This window comes from Peromyscus maniculatus, chromosome 6 (genome assembly GCF_049852395.1).
Source record: "Peromyscus maniculatus bairdii isolate BWxNUB_F1_BW_parent chromosome 6, HU_Pman_BW_mat_3.1, whole genome shotgun sequence".
Taxonomy (NCBI): domain Eukaryota; kingdom Metazoa; phylum Chordata; class Mammalia; order Rodentia; family Cricetidae; genus Peromyscus; species Peromyscus maniculatus.
This window is the reverse complement of record NC_134857.1, coordinates 81,217,460-81,235,024: the sequence shown is the minus strand read 5'-3', so window position 1 is coordinate 81,235,024 and position 17,565 is coordinate 81,217,460. Positions and strand designations below refer to the sequence as shown.

At 47.3% G+C, this 17,565-nt stretch overlaps 1 protein-coding gene across 1 annotated transcript in view; it reads left to right on the top strand.

Moving 5' to 3' along the window:
• Positions 1-16,113, top strand: part of Cd101 (CD101 molecule) — a 39,370-nt gene extending 23,257 nt beyond the window's left edge. Inside the window, exons 7-9 of the mRNA XM_076574721.1 lie at positions 686-1,096; positions 5,278-5,673; positions 15,057-16,113. Of these exons, the coding sequence (XP_076430836.1) occupies positions 686-1,096; positions 5,278-5,673; positions 15,057-15,274 (1,025 nt within the window). The 3' untranslated portion in view covers positions 15,275-16,113. The remainder of the gene's footprint in view (positions 1-685; positions 1,097-5,277; positions 5,674-15,056) is intronic.
• The last annotated feature ends 1,452 nt before the right edge of the window (positions 16,114-17,565 follow it).

Below are 17,565 nucleotides of genomic sequence, written 5' to 3'. Positions count from 1 at the left end.
GCACAACTTCCTCTTGGACTCATGTTTGTAGAGCTCTAATTAGACTTTGACAAATTGCAGATCCAGAAGCAGTTCATAGAGTAAACACCCAGAGACAGAGCACTCACAGTGTCGCTGTCTCTCAAAACGATGCGAACATGCTACAGAAGAGATTCTTCTGCTTAAATACAACGGTATTATCGTGTATCGGGGGCAGAGCTGGCCTTTCCCCCCATGACTCTTCCCCTTCCCACACAGTAAGGACAGAAGGAGGATGAGCAGATGGGTGTTATGAAGAGAGAAACATCAACTTGCAGTCACACAGAAATCTCACAGGCCTGTCTAGACATTTGACATTGTAACACAACACTGTCATCTCCAAAGTTCACGCACAACCGAAGTTCGAAGAATGAAACAAAATTCCCTAGTATTTTAAGTAAGTTTACAGTTTTGTGTTGGGTCCCAGTCAGAGCTATTCTTAGCCACATGCAGCCTGAGAGATGAACAGAGCTCCGAGATGGAAAGGACGGCTTCATCAGATCATGAATTGTGTGTCAAAGCTGAATGAACAGTTAGGGTAGCTGCCGAGAGGAAATTCACTCACATGATGGCTGGAGTGGCTATTTGCCCTAGTTGACATGCTTGCTAGCTTAAAATTCTGTTTGTTTTCCCCAGCAAAGTAACTCTTTTCATTCTTTCCATTCAGAGAGCAAACTGAGAGTGAACTCAAGCAGTCAAGTCCAAGAGCTCTCCATCAGCTCCAGCACGCACATAGAATGTGCCATCTTGTCCCGATCTGCTGGGAACCTTCCATTGTCTGTCAGTTGGTACTTTTCTCCCACTTCTACAAATGCATCCTATCTGAAGATCCTAGAAATGGACCAAACCAATGTCGTAAAATATGGGGATGAATTTCAAACCCCTCGGAGCAAGCAAAAATTTCATTCTAAGAAAGTGTCCCAAGACTTGTTTCTGCTGAACATTCTGACCGTGGAAGACAGTGACCGGGGCCACTACTACTGTGCCGTAGAGGAATGGCTCTTGTCTACGAATGGCACATGGCAAAAGCTTGAAAGAAAGACTTCAGGACTCACAGAATTGAAACTCAGGCCCACAGGTAAACCTTAGAAGAGTATTGTCATAGATCTTTCCATAGGATGGCCCAGCTTGTCCCCAACAGCCTGTAGGGTGTGACTAGGAAGAAATTAAAAATATTATCTGGCTGGGTGGTGGCGGCACATGATGGCAGAGGCAGGCAGATCTCTGTGAGTTGGAGGCTAGCCTGGTCTACAAAGCAAGTTCCAGGACAGCCAGGGCTGTTACAGAGAAACCCTGTCTCAAACAAACAAACAAACACAAAACAACAACAAAAATAATAGCCACTTACAAATGCCCACAGGACCTGGTAGCCCACCAGAGGAAGGGAGGTTGCTTAAGGTGAATCAGTGTGAGGTTTTGAGCTCAAATGGGAACAAGATCCCTTTGCCTGGTTGGTTTGGCAGCTTGACAGCCTGGTCTGCACAGCTGCCCAGGGAATCCTATCTCCAGATCTCTATAATAACCGACTGTGCCACTCCAGTGGGGCTCTACTGTAATTTGGCAGAGAAAGAGTAATACGAAGCATATTTCTCCCACTGTGAACAGAAACTGTACAACTCTATGGGGATGTGTGGAGAAATTGCTTTTCAACATTTGGCTGCCTAAACATAAGGCAAATAGAAGTAGTTAACTGTTGGAATGGCTTACTGGGGGCGCCTTCTCCACCTCTGGAGATCTTTAAAAATGTGATGGAACTTCCATCCATTTGAGCTCGTCTACAGCGCTGCTGTCTGAATGCAGGCAAGTTTCTCTAGATCGCTCAGCACTGGCCGGGTCACCTCTAGCGGCGGATTAAAGTCAGATGGGTGTCACAGCTAAGGAACTGGACAAGAGCCAATGGTGTGATGTAAATAACTCGATCCAATGTGATGCTTAAAGTACTATTTTCAAGATGACATTTAAAAAAAAAAACTAGGATGATAAACTGGACATTCCCATATGCTAGGAAACAGAACTGCAAAGATGAATACGATACAGCTCTTGCCCTTGGGAGCTCACAGTCTGTGAGAGAAGCAGAGGTAAAACGTAGCTTAGGAAGATCTCTCTCTCTCTCTCTCTCTCTCTCTCTCTCTCTCTCTCTCTCTCTCTCTCTCTCTCTCTCTCTCTCTGCCCTGGCTCACTTCCTCTCCAGGCCCCTCCCCTTTCTCTGTTAAGCTTGAGTGTTCCTCTGGGAGCGATCCTGGGCTCCGGCTCTTCTGCTTTTCACTCTCTGCTGTTCTCAGAGCTTCCACTCTGCTGCCCTGGATTTAACTGTCACCGACAAGATGATTCCGTTACATCTTTGGGTTTAGATGGCCTGAGCCTTAGGCTCTTAGATCCTACTGTTCACTTCTACATGGACGCTCCAGAGACCCCCACTGCCATTGCGTTGATGTCTCCTTACCTTCTGCATCTGTGTGATTGATGGCCTGCCTTCCACTTGTCCTAGCCGAACACTTGACTGCGTGTGCCTGCACATTTCAAGGAGGCAGCATCTCTTGACTCAAGCCAGTGTTTCTCAGGTAGAAACCTGGCCTCAGTATTAGATCTTTTAGTGTATCATGAAATCCTCACAGTCTTCACCGTTGGGTTGGGAGACACCTAGGAGGTTAGTAGGGTGTGCTTATAAGAATACTTTTGGTGTGTTTATGAGAATATTGCCAGAGAGGATTAACTAAGGGGAGACCTGCCTAAATATATATGGTCTCAGCAAACAGGCTTGGGGCCCCAGACAGAATAAAAGGGAAGAAGGAAGTCCACAGATGCAGGCATGCTCTCTCTCTACAACCTTGCCATCTTGAGAGGAGCTTTTGCCACATGGTCCAACACTCTGATATTCTGCCTTACCTCAGGCCCAAAGCAAAGGATCTAGCTGACTTTGGACTGAAATCTCTGAGGCCATCAACAGACCAAACCTTTCTTCCTTTAAACTCTTTCTTTTAAATATTTGTTACAACATCGGCAATAACAACAACAACAACAACAAAACTAATATGGGAGATTGATGCCAGAGAGTGGGGTCAGTGCTGCAATCCAACCTGATGAAGTGGTTTTTAAGATTTGAAACTGGTTTATAGGAGGAGTTTGGAAGAGGTTGAAGAAGCAGGGTAGAACATCTCTAGAATACTTTAAGAGTTCAATGGAGAATTCTGGTGAAAGAAAATGCTGGTAGGAATGTGGACAGAGAGACTGTGCTCATGAAACTTTTCATAGAAATAAAGACTAAATTGGGAAGTGGACTAAAGGCCATTCATGTTGAGTTCTGGCAAATATTTTGTTCATTCCCTAAGACTTGAGTGAGGTTGAACTCAAAAGGAATTGAAAAAATTCCAAGACAACGCAGACTGTGGCATGGTGACTGCTAGCTGCTTTTAGCCAAGTTTACAGTGCAATTGGGAGCAAAAACAGCAGAAAAATGTGAAAATCTTTGCACCTGCCCAATAAAGAGGCTCAAGTTGGGGCTCAAGGAAAGTGTGGCTGTTAGAAATTAGTGCCTCATACTTCTCACTAGCACAAAAGGAAAAGTCCCTTGGAGGCATCTCAGGGGTTGGCCAGACCCACCAATCAAAGACTCAAGGATGTAAGAATAACTTCATTGAGGACATTTTCCTTTGAAAGCCCTGTGTGGTGGCATTCAACTAGGAAGACTGATAACTTCAAAGACATCCTATCTTACATCGTGAGTTCCAGACTACCCTGAGCTACTGTGGGTTTTTGTTGTTGTTTTTGTTTTGTTTGTTTTTAATGGCTTTCCCTTGAGATGAGAGCAACATGGCTGGAGTTTCCTCTCACACTGAGCTCCACAAGAAGTTGGCTCTGTGATATCCATGGCATAGACACTATGAGACCACTGAAGCCATAGTCCAAGGACTCCTAGTCATAAGTCAAGCTGGTTATAAACCTTATCAGCTATCCACATGGTGCTAGTCTTATAGGCATGAAAAATATAGGAATTATTGGATCATGGAGCCCGAAACCATCAGCCATATATACATCTTTGCTTCCTCAAGTTGTTTTGCTCAGGTATTTTTATCACAGTGGTGGAAAACTGACTAAGACAACACAATGGCACTTCTCAACTTGAGAATGTTTGTAGTTAACCAAATTCTCTTCAAGTACTGAGGGTACCAAGCAAATCCTCTCTGTGAGCTCCATGTGACTGTGGGTTGACACAGTATACCTGGGCTAGGGAATGAATTAAGAAATAAGCTGCAAGGAGATATGGAGGCAGGCTGGTCATCACTGCAGCAGAGGATTTTCTCTCAGGTCAAAAGAAGAAAGAATTTCAAGAAGAAAATGAACCTCAGTGACAAAAGCCAAGGAGAAAACAAAGTGACTGAAGGGCTCCCTTGAGCTTGGAACCGGACTGTGGTCAAGTACTGTGATGGATTAGAAACCAGTTTGCAATCAAATGGGGAGTAACTTGAGGCAAGAATGCAGAGAATTTTATATAAGTTAATATTTTGCTTGATTCCACATGAAGGACAAATAAATGCTAGTTAGACTAAACATAGTCCAGGATCAGGGGGAAAAAAAGAAGTTTAAAAACAACAAAACAATTTAATAGATGAATTTGTAGCGGAGTTGAAAATGTCATGCACGCTGCAATTTCCCACCTTGACTTCCAGTTGCTCTTTGTTCTGTTGGGTATGTCGTCCCAAGACCTCACCTGCTGGCTAGTGGGAGATGGGGTCAGAAGGAAGGCCCAAAGCTGTTTAAGGCATACTAATCTAATAACTGAGATGTCACCCTGGGGTGGTATTCTGTCTCTTGTATCAGTGTTCTGGGTTTCAGGGTGTCTGAACAAGAGAGAATATCTGGGTGTGGTGAGGGGAGGTGATTTCATCAAAAAGTGTGGTACTGGTGTAATTCATAGCTCGAGAGAGTACTGGGAGTGGTGAACAGCACCTGTGGGAAATCAAAGAGGAAGTCCCAAGACACGTGGAGGCTGCAAGCCCAGCTGGAACTGTATCTACTTTAGTAGGGTCTATCAGGCAAGAGGTCAGGCTAGAGGGGGGAAGTGGTGAGCTCGGCTTGTGGCAGAGAATATTCTGGCAAATGTGAAAAAATGGGGAAGGATCAAAGGTGAACATCAACGATGAAGGTTCTGATGTCTGGAAAACACCAGACAAGATCTCCCGGTGGAAATGATCCGGCTCAGAGGTGACCATGCCGAAAGTCTGCTCTTCCCTAACCATCCACCACTTTGCCTTCTTCTAGGAAGTCAGGTGCACGTCTCCAAAGTGAGGTGGCTGGGAAACGCCACTGAGCATGGAGAGGTGGGCATCAGCTGCAGCTTGGATGGCCCTGGCAGCACGGCCTCCCTCTACTCCGTGACGTGGTACTGGAGCAGAGCAAACGCCGAGAGTCAGATGCTGGCGCGCCTGCAGTACGATGGCGTGCTGGAGTACGGCCCGGAGGGACGCAGGAGGCTCCTGCACTGCTTCCGATCTTCTCCCACAGACTTCGTCCTGAAGCTGCATCGGGTAGAGATGGAGGATGCTGGCATGTACTGGTGCAGGGTGGCAGAGTGGCAGCCACAGGGCCACCCAGCCAAGTGGATCAGCCAAGCCTCAAATGAGTCCCAGCGGATGATGCTCAAGGTGCTGCCCTCAGGTAACCTGGGGTCCACCAGCCACTGGCTCATGGGGTCACGGGCATTTCCGGTTTCCCTCTTTGCTTCCGCCTAGCTTTGTTTCCTCCTTTTTCCAGACTCTTGACAGTTTTTCAGATTTCTCAAAGAAGAGAACTTTACTGTCTTTCTCCATAGTAACTCATTTCAACCTGGAAGGTTACATGAGGTTTGGGCACAGACGCTTGACTAATGGGCACATCTGAACTGTTCTGACCTTCCCTTCCCGAGCAAAAAGCCGTCAGTGTCGTGTTTACCTCAGATAGCCAGAGAACATGAGCAGCCAGCAGCATCCTTGCCTCTCGGCTGGTCCTCTGATCTCGGGATGCTGTTTTGTGGTGAAAAAGAAGATGAGGCAGGATAAGATGGTAGTCGTGACGCTAGCTCTGCATTTTGACCAGACTGAACCAGAGTCAATTACACCCAAACACTCCCTTGATCGAGAGAAGAACAATTAACAGAACCAAAACCACTTTTCCTCAGAGAATCAGTGCAGGGATCTTTGTCTGTCTGTTAGTCTTTCTTTCTCTCTCTGTCCCTCTATCTGTCTGTCTCTCTCCTCACCAAACTGTCAGGTCCTTAATAATGTTACTGGACAAACATACTCAACCTGCAGAGAATGATCACTGGCTCACAGCTTTAGAGACTCTGGTTTCTGATCATTCGGCCCTGGAACTCTGAGTCTGCGGCCACACATCATGGCAGGAGTGTGTGACTGAGCAAACCCACTCACCTCTGGCTAGGAAGTGAGAGAGAGGAAGAGGAAGGGCTGGTGTCTTCAATGGCGTGCCTTTAATGACATGGAGATCTCCCACCAGAACCTTCTCCTAAAGGCACCACCACCTCCTAACAGAACCAAACTGAGGAGCAAGCCTTTCCCGCATGGGCCTTTTAGGGGATGGGGTGGCGATTTAAGATCCAATGTTAGCAATGCTCATTTGGTGTCCTCTTTCCATTGTATTATTGCGTCTTGGAAGACATCAGAGAAGGAAGGATGCCATTTAGAGCTACCTTATAGTTTCCAACAAAGAGAAGAGCCACTCAAAGGTCTTTGACCAAAAGGTGACAGTTCTCTGTGTAGAAAAGTCCCCCTCAGCCAATATCTCAGCCTAGCTTAGTATCAGACAAGTGCTGGGTATCTATTAGACATGTGTTAATAACAAGAGTGCTGTCTTCCAGCAGGACCGATACATTGTGGCTTGCTGTAGTATCTGCCAGTTCATTGTCTTAGCTACTTCTTTCCAGGAGACTCAAACAGGTGAAAGGTGAACTACAGGCTGAACTCTTATTGGAAAAGGATCACTAGAGAAATTAAAACAGAGTCTTGGTACTCCACAACAGAACAGATAAATGGGATCCATTATAAAGTTGACATTCCTAGGAGACCAGCTAGTTTTAGCAACAATCCCTTGAAGGGAAGAGGTACATATGGCAATTCTCATAGGCAAAGAGAGCCTCACTGCATTCCAGTGAGACTCCATCTAACTTGTTACCTAGGGTTCCATTATCCTCTCCCCCATCTATTATTCTGGGCTCCACCATCCTTCCCCCATGTCCATTCTTCAGTAATTCTTTTTTTTCTTCCAAATGTCCAGGCAGAAATTTTTTTAGCAGCTTTTCATTCCAACAATTATGGGATATCCCACATATCTGGGCATACCCCACAAATGATTTCCCCTGGAATTCACAGGTCCCATAGACTCAGCAGTTTTTACAGTAGAATAAATAGGTAACAACCATAAAAAGGACTGATTCCATGACTAGCAAGCATATCTCCTCTGAGGCAGGTGAGAGGCTGCACAGCATATCTATGTGAGATCATGTAGAGCATCTCATTGATCATGTAAAAGATGAACTCTGGAAGGAGACACTAAAAAAAAAAAACAGAGTCATTTTTGTCTCCTCTGAAAAGGCTCACAGGCCTGTGCCACAACCAACAGGGTTTTCATTTCAGCAAACATCATGTTCCCAAGGAAATCCTGTGACAAGAGAAAGTGGCCTGCGCTGCCTTTCTGCTCCTGGCTAGTGGGTAGGGAGACAGTCCGGGGTAATAAAAAGTCCTTAGAGGTTGGAGTCACACAGCCCTAAACTCAGACTGCAGTCCTAACCACTTACAAGCCATGTCATCAGACTATTGATGTGTATGATGCTTGCCTTTCTCATAAACTAAAGATCATTATACAAATATGTTTTTAAAAATCTAGACACTGAGCAGGGCAGTGGTGGCGCATGCCTTTAATCCCATCACTCAAGAGGCAGAGGCAGGTGGATCTCTGTGAGTTCAAGGCCAGCCTGGTCTACAGAGCAAGTTCCAGGACAGCTAGGGCTGTTACACAAAGAAGCCCTGTCTCAAAAGACAAAAAAATCATATGAGACGTGAGCACACAAAACCGTTAATGGAAGGGCTCATTCCCACAGAATGGGGAAAGCTGAATTCACTGTGGTAAGTGTTATCAGAGGAGGATAGTCCCAGAATGCTGAGGGAGCAACTGAGCCAGAGAGAGGGGTCAAGTAGAGATGGGAAGGTTCTCTAGCACATGGATGCATGAGAAGAGAGAAAACCATTTTAGGAAAATGGAAAGGCATACAATATAGCAAAAAGACATAAAACATCACATCAGAGCCAGGGAACCTCGGTGGTTAAGAAGGGCTGAAAGTCAGCACCTGCAGTAACAAGGGCTAAAAGATGAGGGCACTGAGGGGGGTGACACAGAGCTCGGATGTGCTCAGTATATGAAGTGAGGGGGCACTTTATCATGACAGTCATGCCGTGCTGCTGAGCAAGTTCAAGTGCAGCAGGAACACCCTTGGCAAGTTCCCATCGGGGGCAGCAGTGAAGCCAAAGTGGTGGGAAGCAGACAGTGCAGGGAGAGCTATAGAAACTGTAGCCAAGGTGAGGCCAAATGGAGGCCCGAGCTCAGGCGGTGCTTGCAAGATGGGGGAAGAACAAGTGGTAGGCAATAGGAGGTCGAGTAGCTGGACATCTGTGGCCAGTGAGTGAGCGGCAAAGGCCAATTTGTCTTGGGGCTTAAGTGGATCCTGAGGCCATTTACCAAGCAACCAAACCAAGGCTGAGCAGGGAGATGGGTCCAATCTGTGCAAGCTGAGCTGGAACTCAACCCAAAGAGAGTTTCCAAGAGGTGTTTATCTGGGAGAGAGTGGGAATTCCAAATGTGAACTGCACCCGACTTGCGTACTAGATGCTATCAATGTGTGGCCAGTAAGGATGCTCAAGGAAGGACACTTGAGGTGTCCATATATCCATGGTGGGGAATCAGAATAGCACATCAGGAAACCCAGGAGACTGAAGAATACACAAAGGCTGTTTAAAATAAGACTGGGAGGGCTGAAGAGATGCCTCAGGGCTTAAGAACACTGCTGTGTAGCTATCTATGAGAACTGGAGTTCAGGTCCTAGTACCTACACAGCAAGCCAGGCGTGATCTCATATGCACTTGTAACCCCGAAACTGTTGGAGGCAGTCAGGAGGCTCTCTGGCGTTTGCTGGCTGCCAGTCTAGGCAAGAAAGAAACATGAGCTATGGGTACAGGAGAGACTCTGCCTCAAAGGGACAAGGCAGAGAATGAGAGAGGAGGACACCTGCGTGCGCGCACACACACACACACACACACACACACACACACACACACACACACACACACATACATACCAAATGGGAACATCTCCACTAGACCTAACATGGTAGAGACAGAAAAGCAGTAAGAACATCAGGCTGAGGTAGCTGAAGAGTGAGGAGGCAGACATGTCAGACACAGGTTTCTTCCTCAAGAGCTGTAAAGGACAAGAGAGAAGACCGTAAGATATGGCAGGAAGCGTCAAACAATGAGTTTTAGTTATTTGCTCTGTTTGGAGTTCAAGTTGGTAGACTCCGGAGCAAGTTTACAGTACAGAGGGGAAGGGGCATTGGGAAGGAAGATGGAGTTGGTACAGCAGCCCAGCATCTGGCCATGGAGGCAACCCTTCAGACAGTGCACCTCATGCCATCCTTCCCTGGTCCACATCGGGCCTTCATGTTGCTCTGACTTCCCCTCAGTCATCACGCTGCAGCTACCTGTACCACAGTGCTACTAGTGGCCAGTGACTCTGAGAATACACCGACGTCGTGTGTCTCCTCCCAGCTCTGGACTGGCCCAAGAGAGGCTCAGATATTTACCAGCCCATAATGGTAGTCCTGCTGATTGCCAACTCTACATGCTGGTAGAATCCAAATCAAATACAGTCCACTACTGCTCTTCACTTCTCTGCTTCCTTTAGTTGACCACACCAGATTAGGTTAGGTTTAGGACTACAGAAAGGAGCCATGGATCACATGGCTTGAGTAGTGGCCTTACAGGCATACCCTGGACCTTGCGCCCTCCCCCATTGTCTCTCCACAGTGACTTAGCAGGGGTAGGGGCTATATATATATAGGGCTAAGTCTTCTTACCTCACCTTCAGTTCCTAAATACAAATGCATTCTTCTTTTGTTTGTTTGCTTGCTTGCTTTTTGAGATAAGGTTTCATAGAGCCCAGGCTGTCCTCACACATGCTATATAGCCAAGGATAACCTTGTAGTTCTGACCCTCCTGCCTCTACCTCCTCGGTGCCAGAGTTACATATCTGTTCCATTACACCAGATTTATATAGCACTGGGGAATTGACCCAGGGCTCTGTGCATGCCAGGCAAGCACACTGCCAGTAGAGCCACATACCCAGTCCCTAAACGTCACAATCTGAAAAACTGTGATGCAGTGATGGGCCAGCCAGTCCATAAGACTTTGGGGCAGGGAGTGGATAGCTTATTTGTGGCAGCATAATACTCATTACTATTCCCTAGCTTTTATTTAGATGAGGAGTTTTCTAGAGAGTGGATTCTTAAAGGAGACATGCATTCCTAACACACTGAAGTTTCCAGAGAGGCCTTTTGTTTACTTTCCCGTGTACACTCAACAAGGTCTGGCGGAAGCACTCGGCTCACACTTGATGAAAGAATGAGCAAGCACCCTCCCACGAGGTTAAAACAGGAAGCTGTCAGGAGCCACTTGTTGTGGGAGGTACTTGCTGCAGAGATCCAAACCCCACTTGGGGGCCAGCTCTCTTAAATGACCTCCCACGGCCCACATTCTGGATGGAGGCGGGAAGGTTCGAAGAACCTTTATTCTCTCTCTCACAAGTCAGCACTTCCCAGGTAGTGTCCGGAAGAAAAGCTATTCATGGTGTGCGTGGCTGTGGGCAGAGGAAGCAAGTTATCCATGGCTGCTCAAGATGAAGTGTGCTCATTATGTTTTTGGCTCCCTTCTGCAGGCCTTGTACTTTGAGTATGGGGCACTTACTTGGATTGACTCAAAATGCCAAACTGTAATGGTTTTGAGTGTCACCCGTTCTCATCCAAATATGGGTGAGAGGCAGATGGTGGGAAATGGTGACTGCAGGTTCCAGAGCACACAGTGCCCTCCCCCGAGAGGCAGTTTAGAGGCACTGGGGCTGACAGGTGCTTGCTGTTGGCCAACTCAGCGCTGTGCAGAGGGCACTCTGCTGCCCGGTGGTGGCAGACTGCTCGAAATGGAGAAACCTCCTCCCCATGAAGACTGTTCCTTCATACTAAAGGCTAGAGTCTCAGAGGCAGAAGAGCCCAATGCCAGATGTCTTCTACTTCCTGCATGCCCACCCCATCTCGCCATCACCATACAGCCATTCCAGCAGCCGTAAAACCTGCCATGGACTCACCTCCCGATTCTCTACCACCCCTGACTAGAAAGAAAGCCAGTGTTATCACTTACTTTTCTATCACTGTGAGAAAACATGATGACCAAGGTAACTCATAGAAGAGTTTGTTTGGGCTTATGATTCCAGAGGAGTGGCGGCCATGATGGCGGAGCAGAGGCAGCAGGGAGCAGGCATGGCCGCATGGCCGCATGGCTGCATGGCCGCAAGAGCAGACACAGGGCTCTCACTTGAACTGCAAGCACAAAGCAGGGAGAGCGAACCAGAAGCAGTGTGGATCTTCAGACTCCCAAAGTCCGCCGGTGTCTCAGCATCTCCGAAGGAATCATTTAACATTCCTGTGAAGGGTAAGACTGAGTCCATGAAAAAAGGCGAGAAGTCTGTTGTATTATGTTCAGCTTCCCATCTCTGGGACAGAAGGACCTGAGATAATGTCTAGGGAGAGAAGTCCTATTTTCTCTCATAGTTTTGGAGTTTTCAGGCCTCAGTTGGTTGGTTCATGGCCACAGTTGGTTGGTTCATGGCCACAGTTGGTTTATTCATGACTTTGGGCCAGGAACAAGGCAGATAAGAGAGTGTGACCCTTCAAGAAGCTTCTCCCTGTTGGCATCCTGGAAACAAGGAGGAAAAAAATGGTAGACGAAGAAGAAATCAGAATTCCACTGTTCCCTTTAAGGCCATGCTCCCAGTGACCTATGACTTCCCACTAGGCCCCACCTCCTACAGGTCCCATCACTTTCGAGTAGCACCAAGCTGAGGCCAAACCTTTACTACCTGGCCCTTTAGAGGACATTCCAGATCCAAACCACAGAGCTGAGGTCTCTGTGAAGAGTCAGCAGGCTTGGCAGAAGGTTGCCTAGGCATTTCTCAGCTTCCCCAGAACATTCTAGCTAATGTCTATTGCTTGCCCACTCAACAAATGGTCTCGGTATCGTGTTAGATGTTCTATTACATGCTATCTCGTTGAAATGCAGCGAATTATCATTATCCCTGTTTAGCTGATAAGGAAACAAAGTATTGGGAGAGATGAAAAACTTACCCATTCTTCATAAGAGTGAGTTAAAGATTGGAATCAAGCTCTCTCTGAAATACAGTTGGTACTCATTCACTACGCTGCACGGATGCTCATGGCCAGTGTTTTAACCAGGCCTGGCTCCACCCTCTGTCAGCGAAAGTTCTTGAGTCTGGGGTCAAGAGACACTAAGGCAGATTGTCCTTTTGGGTTATTAACGCCATGGACAGACAGCAGCATGGTAGGGGCCCTGATGAGAGTTCAAGCTCACAGGCAGTGTAGGAGGTCTTGTCTTAGAGGTCTCAGGCAGGGGAAGGTTTCCCATCATGAGCTTGCAGCCAGGCTCTCTCTGATTCACCTGCTGCAGAGTGGGTGGGGTGGGGAGGAGAGGAACTCCAGAGAAGGCATGTGCAGCTCTAAGGATGTGGGGAAAGTGAGAAGGAAGGGCCCATCTAGTTGAAGTGCACCCATTATATGGGTGGAGGGATGTGTCAACGTCGGCACTCTTTTCATATCCCAGGGAGTCCAACCCTGAGGTTTATAAGCTTCCTTGGAGAAGTGAAAATCATGGCTGTCTGTCATTCTCCAGGAGTCTGGACACCTGAAGAGACTGTTTACAGTCTCATAGATGGGCTCTCTGTAGGGGGCTTGCCATTTCCTTACTGTGGCTGTTGTTAGAAAAAAAGACGTTTCTGTAGGTAGGTGTGGCTCAGCAATCTGGTCTATGCTAACACAGCGTTGCTGTCTCTGCCTCCTTTGGCCATGCTTGCAAGTGTCATCCGATGAGCCCTGGGAGACTGACTGGTCCAGCTGGGTCATTTGGGAGAAGAATGTACACAGAGGACAGAAAGTTACAAATTAAACCACACATGGTGACACACACCCATAATCCCAGCCTTTGGGAAGTTGGAGCAAGAGGACCAGGAGTTCGAGGTTAGTTCGAGAGATATAGTGAGACTCTGTCTCAGAACAAGACAAAATGAAAGCAAAGAAAAAAATTGAAATCTCTCTTCCATTGATCATGTTTTCAAGAAGAAAAATCAGATGCAAGATGAAGACTACAAATGATAACAGGAAAAGTTCAGGCCACCAACTTCTGCATCTTCATGCCAACCCCATTCAGAACGGACAGCCTAATGTTCACCAAGGACCGTCACTCTGCATTGCACAGTGGTGGCCACCCTGGTTCTTGCATGAGGAATACACTCAGCAATTGATTCCTTTATCAGGATCCCGTGAGGCCTTCCAGGGGAAGTGCTTCACAAGATACAAAGACACAGGCCTGACTCTCAAGGAGCTCACAGTGCCAGCCTGGAGCAAATGTCTGGGTTCTCTCTTGATTTCCAGCAAAGAGGCAGTCTTTGGCATGTAAAGTGCATCAGTGAGGTCCCATAGGGACTCCTTTTTGCAGCAAGCGGTAGATCAGAATGACCTATTAAACCTGTTTTTATCACCGAGGATCTATAATCTCATAAATTCTATAGCTTAACCTTTGAAGAAGAGAGGGCTCATGTCCTTATGGTTTCCCAAGCAAAGCACACCTGCTGTCAGCATCGGATGGTTCAGAACAGCCCCGATTTCAAATACAGCATAAATGTCGTTGGAAGACCACAGCAAGTGATTGGTAGCGCTTTACACACATGGCTTTCTGCTGAATGCCTGTAACCTGGGTCTTTGGTCATTAGCTCAGGGTGCCATTTCCCAGGACCTGCGGCATGGTGAGTCCACTCTGCTCTGCTTCCTTGGGAAGTGGCCAGGAGCCCCATTGCCCGACATGTTTGTCTGCTGATGGTACCTTACAGCAGACTGCAGCTGCCTGAGGATCACATACTTCGGCATGCCTCTGTAGTGTGCCTTTGGCAGCAGTCAGTTGGTTTTGCTCAGATCAGCAAAAGCTCTTGAGCATCCGACTAGGCACTGTGGGTAATGCATGGATCCCAGGACACTATCAGATATTCTCCATCAAGTGTAAGGAAAAGGGCCTAAACAAAGGCATGGCAGCATGACCAGGAAGTGAGAACTGGACCATGTGAAAAGTCTGGCAGAAGTGAGATCCAACCCGACAGGGGCTGTGCTGGAGGCATAGGAAGTGACCATTGAGCTTTGCGGGGGGGTGGGGGGGAGCCAGGGGCTGGGTGACCTATGTGAGTGACGTGGGTCAGGGGGAGAAGCACACTCCTCCACAGGTTCGGCGGCTGCCGAGGGTGGCACAGTGCACTGTGAGTCTCAGCCGCAGCGGTGGGAAGAGCTCAGTTAAAAATTCAGGGCCAGCTCCACAGTTGAGAACGAGGGCTGAATTATACATGTCTTTTCTGAGGGAAGGAGATTAAAGGGAAGGTTTTCTTTTTTGTTTTGCGTTTCTTTTGGGCTGGTGGTTGTAAGTAGGTCATTGGAAGTTCTATAGCTGCAGTGGCTGGGCAGGGGGAGATGTGTGTGTTGAGAATGTCCTCGGGCTCTTCTCCCGGTGCTCTGCCTTGCACCCTCACAGGATGAAGAGCCTGTACTATCCACCCTGTTATCTATGCGTTATCTACACGGACTTGCCTCTGATAACGTATAAGCAAGGGTACGTGACTAATCGGCCCAGATCATTTGGACACCGATTCTCTTCCGTGTTTCTCTTTTGTTGCAGAATCCACCTTCTCATCCCGGATCTGCTCCTCCGAACCCTTACTCCACTTCCTCATCGCCTGTCCCCTCATCATGCTGCTTCTGCTGCTCATTTCCCTCCTCTGCTTATACTGGAAGGCCAGGAAGTTGTCACAGCTGAGTCTCAGTGCCCAGAAAGAAAAGGCTCTCTGGGTAGACATGAAGACTGGACCAGTTAGGCACGAAGATAAAGGCTACTGAATCGCAAGGCACGCCTATGCTGATGGAGGGAGTGTGATGGGATTGGATTGGATTGACCGGGGTGAAGGAACTCTGCTTCAGACCTTGGCCAAGTTACCTAGGGACCAGAAGGGACGTGTCGTGGGCATATGTTGTTAACCAGATCCTGTTAAGTGTTCTTTGTGTATCATCCATCTTACTCTTTGAGTCCTCCAGAAGTAGATAGCGTTATTGCCCCAGCTTACAAAGACTTCACCTCCTCAAGGTCCAGCCTCATCTGGAAAGCAAGGAGCACCAGCCCAGGAGCCTTTGTTCCTCTCTCATTCCCCTCCAACATCACTTATTCCCTGGGAAACATCAGCTTGGCCCAGTCACAAGGGAAATCATTTCCCTCTAGATGAGTGACACAGGAGATATCTGATGTCAGCAAAGCAAGAGGAATGAGAGCATGGCCTTGGGTGCCCAACATCTGAGTCCCCAGTTAGTAAACAACTTCTTTCTAGGCAGGGCCTCATTTCCCCCCAAATCCCTTTACAAATGACTGCCAAAAAGTGTAAGAGTAGGTATCTAGTCAATATTGGTTCTTTGACAAAAGGGTAACATGTTGTGGCCTTTTTGGCATGTTTCTTTGGCTTTGTGTGTTATGGTTTGGGGGTGGTTTTTGTTTCTATTTCTATTTTGTTGAGAAAGGGTCCTGTGATACAACCCAGGCTAGCTTTGAACTTGAACTCACCGTATAGCTCTGCACTGTATAGTCTGGGCTGCCCTCCAACTTACATTAGTCTTCTTCCTACCAAGGCTGGCCTCTGAAAACTGGGATTAGAAATAGGAATTGGCACCAGGTGGTGGTGGCGGCGGCGGCGGCGGCGGCGGCGGCGGCGGCGGCAGCGGCGGTGGCGGTGGCGGCGCACGCCTTTAATTCCAGCACTCAGGAGGTAGAAGTAGGTGGATCTCTGAGTTCAAGGCCAACATGGTCTACATAGTGAGTGCCAGGATAGCCAGGGCTACACAGAGAAACCCTGTCTCGGGGTGGTGTGTGTGTGTGTGTGTGTGTGTGTGTGTGTGTGTGTGTGTGTGTGAAGCACACATTGGCATATTTGGTTTAAGAGTTAGTAAGTTATCATTGAAGAACATCCCCCCCCATACACCATGTAACAGTGTTCTACTTGGCCCCCAAGGCCTCCTATCTCCCCCTCACCTTGTCCAGCCACCACCATGGTACTTGGTTAATGCTGTCCTTTCTTTGATAGATCTGAGTAGAAGGAAAGGATCTCAGTAGAGCGTTGGAGAGGGGTCTGCAGTAATGCCCCTATCTCATGTTGGTGGAGTTGGGGCTCAAGGGAAGCAGCAGGTCCCTAATGTCACCCTAGAAAACCCCAAGGGTGAGGTGTCATGGTTTAAAGCTTTTAAGAGCTGTGTCCCCTGTTCAGTCTGGTTGTAGCCAGAATTGAAAAATCAATCAAGTAAAGGACCTCAGATAACACATCTATTTATTGTTTATGTGACCACCAGGGTTTCTTCAGTACTTTGTAATTTGCATTTCTAAGGAGAGCCATTTATTTTTAATTATTTTATCAGGCACACAGTCCTCTCCAAAGATAATTAGTTCCTTTGCTCCTTTGCAAGCAGATTATCTGTGGCTGGGAGAACTCCCACCATAGACCTGCTGGTTCTTTAATCCAACTTCCTCTAAAGCCTCATTTGAAGCATTCCAAATGTTTTCTTAAACAACCAACATATTAATGTCTTCTCTCCCAGGTAAGGATAAAAAAAACAAAACTGAAATTGTAGAGTTCTTCAGAAATATGATGGCTCCCCCCATTTTTAGAGGCCTTTAAAAATTATTTTATTATGTGTATTGGTAATTTACCTACATGTACGTCTGTGTACCATGTTCATTCAGGGCCCACTAAAGTCAGAAGAGGGTACTCCCTTGGAACTGGAGTTAAGAGATGGTTGTGAGCTCCCATGTGGGTGCTGGGAATTGAACCTGCATCCTCTGGAAGAGCAGCCAGTGCCCTTAACTGCTGAGCCATCTCCCCAGCCGCCACGGCTTTTTTTTTTTTTTTTTTTTTTTTTTTTTTTTTTTTTTTTTAAAGACAGGATTTTACTATGTAGCCTTGACTGACCTGGAATTCACAATGTAAACCAGGTTAGTCTAGTACTTAGGGAAATCTGTCCCTCTGTGAAAGCATGTACCATCATGTCTGAAAGAAACCTGTATTTGAATTAAAGCCTGGCAGCGAATCATGGGCTACACTGTGGTACTTCCCATCTGTTTTCCCTGTAGTTCTCTCCCAACTTTGCCCCCA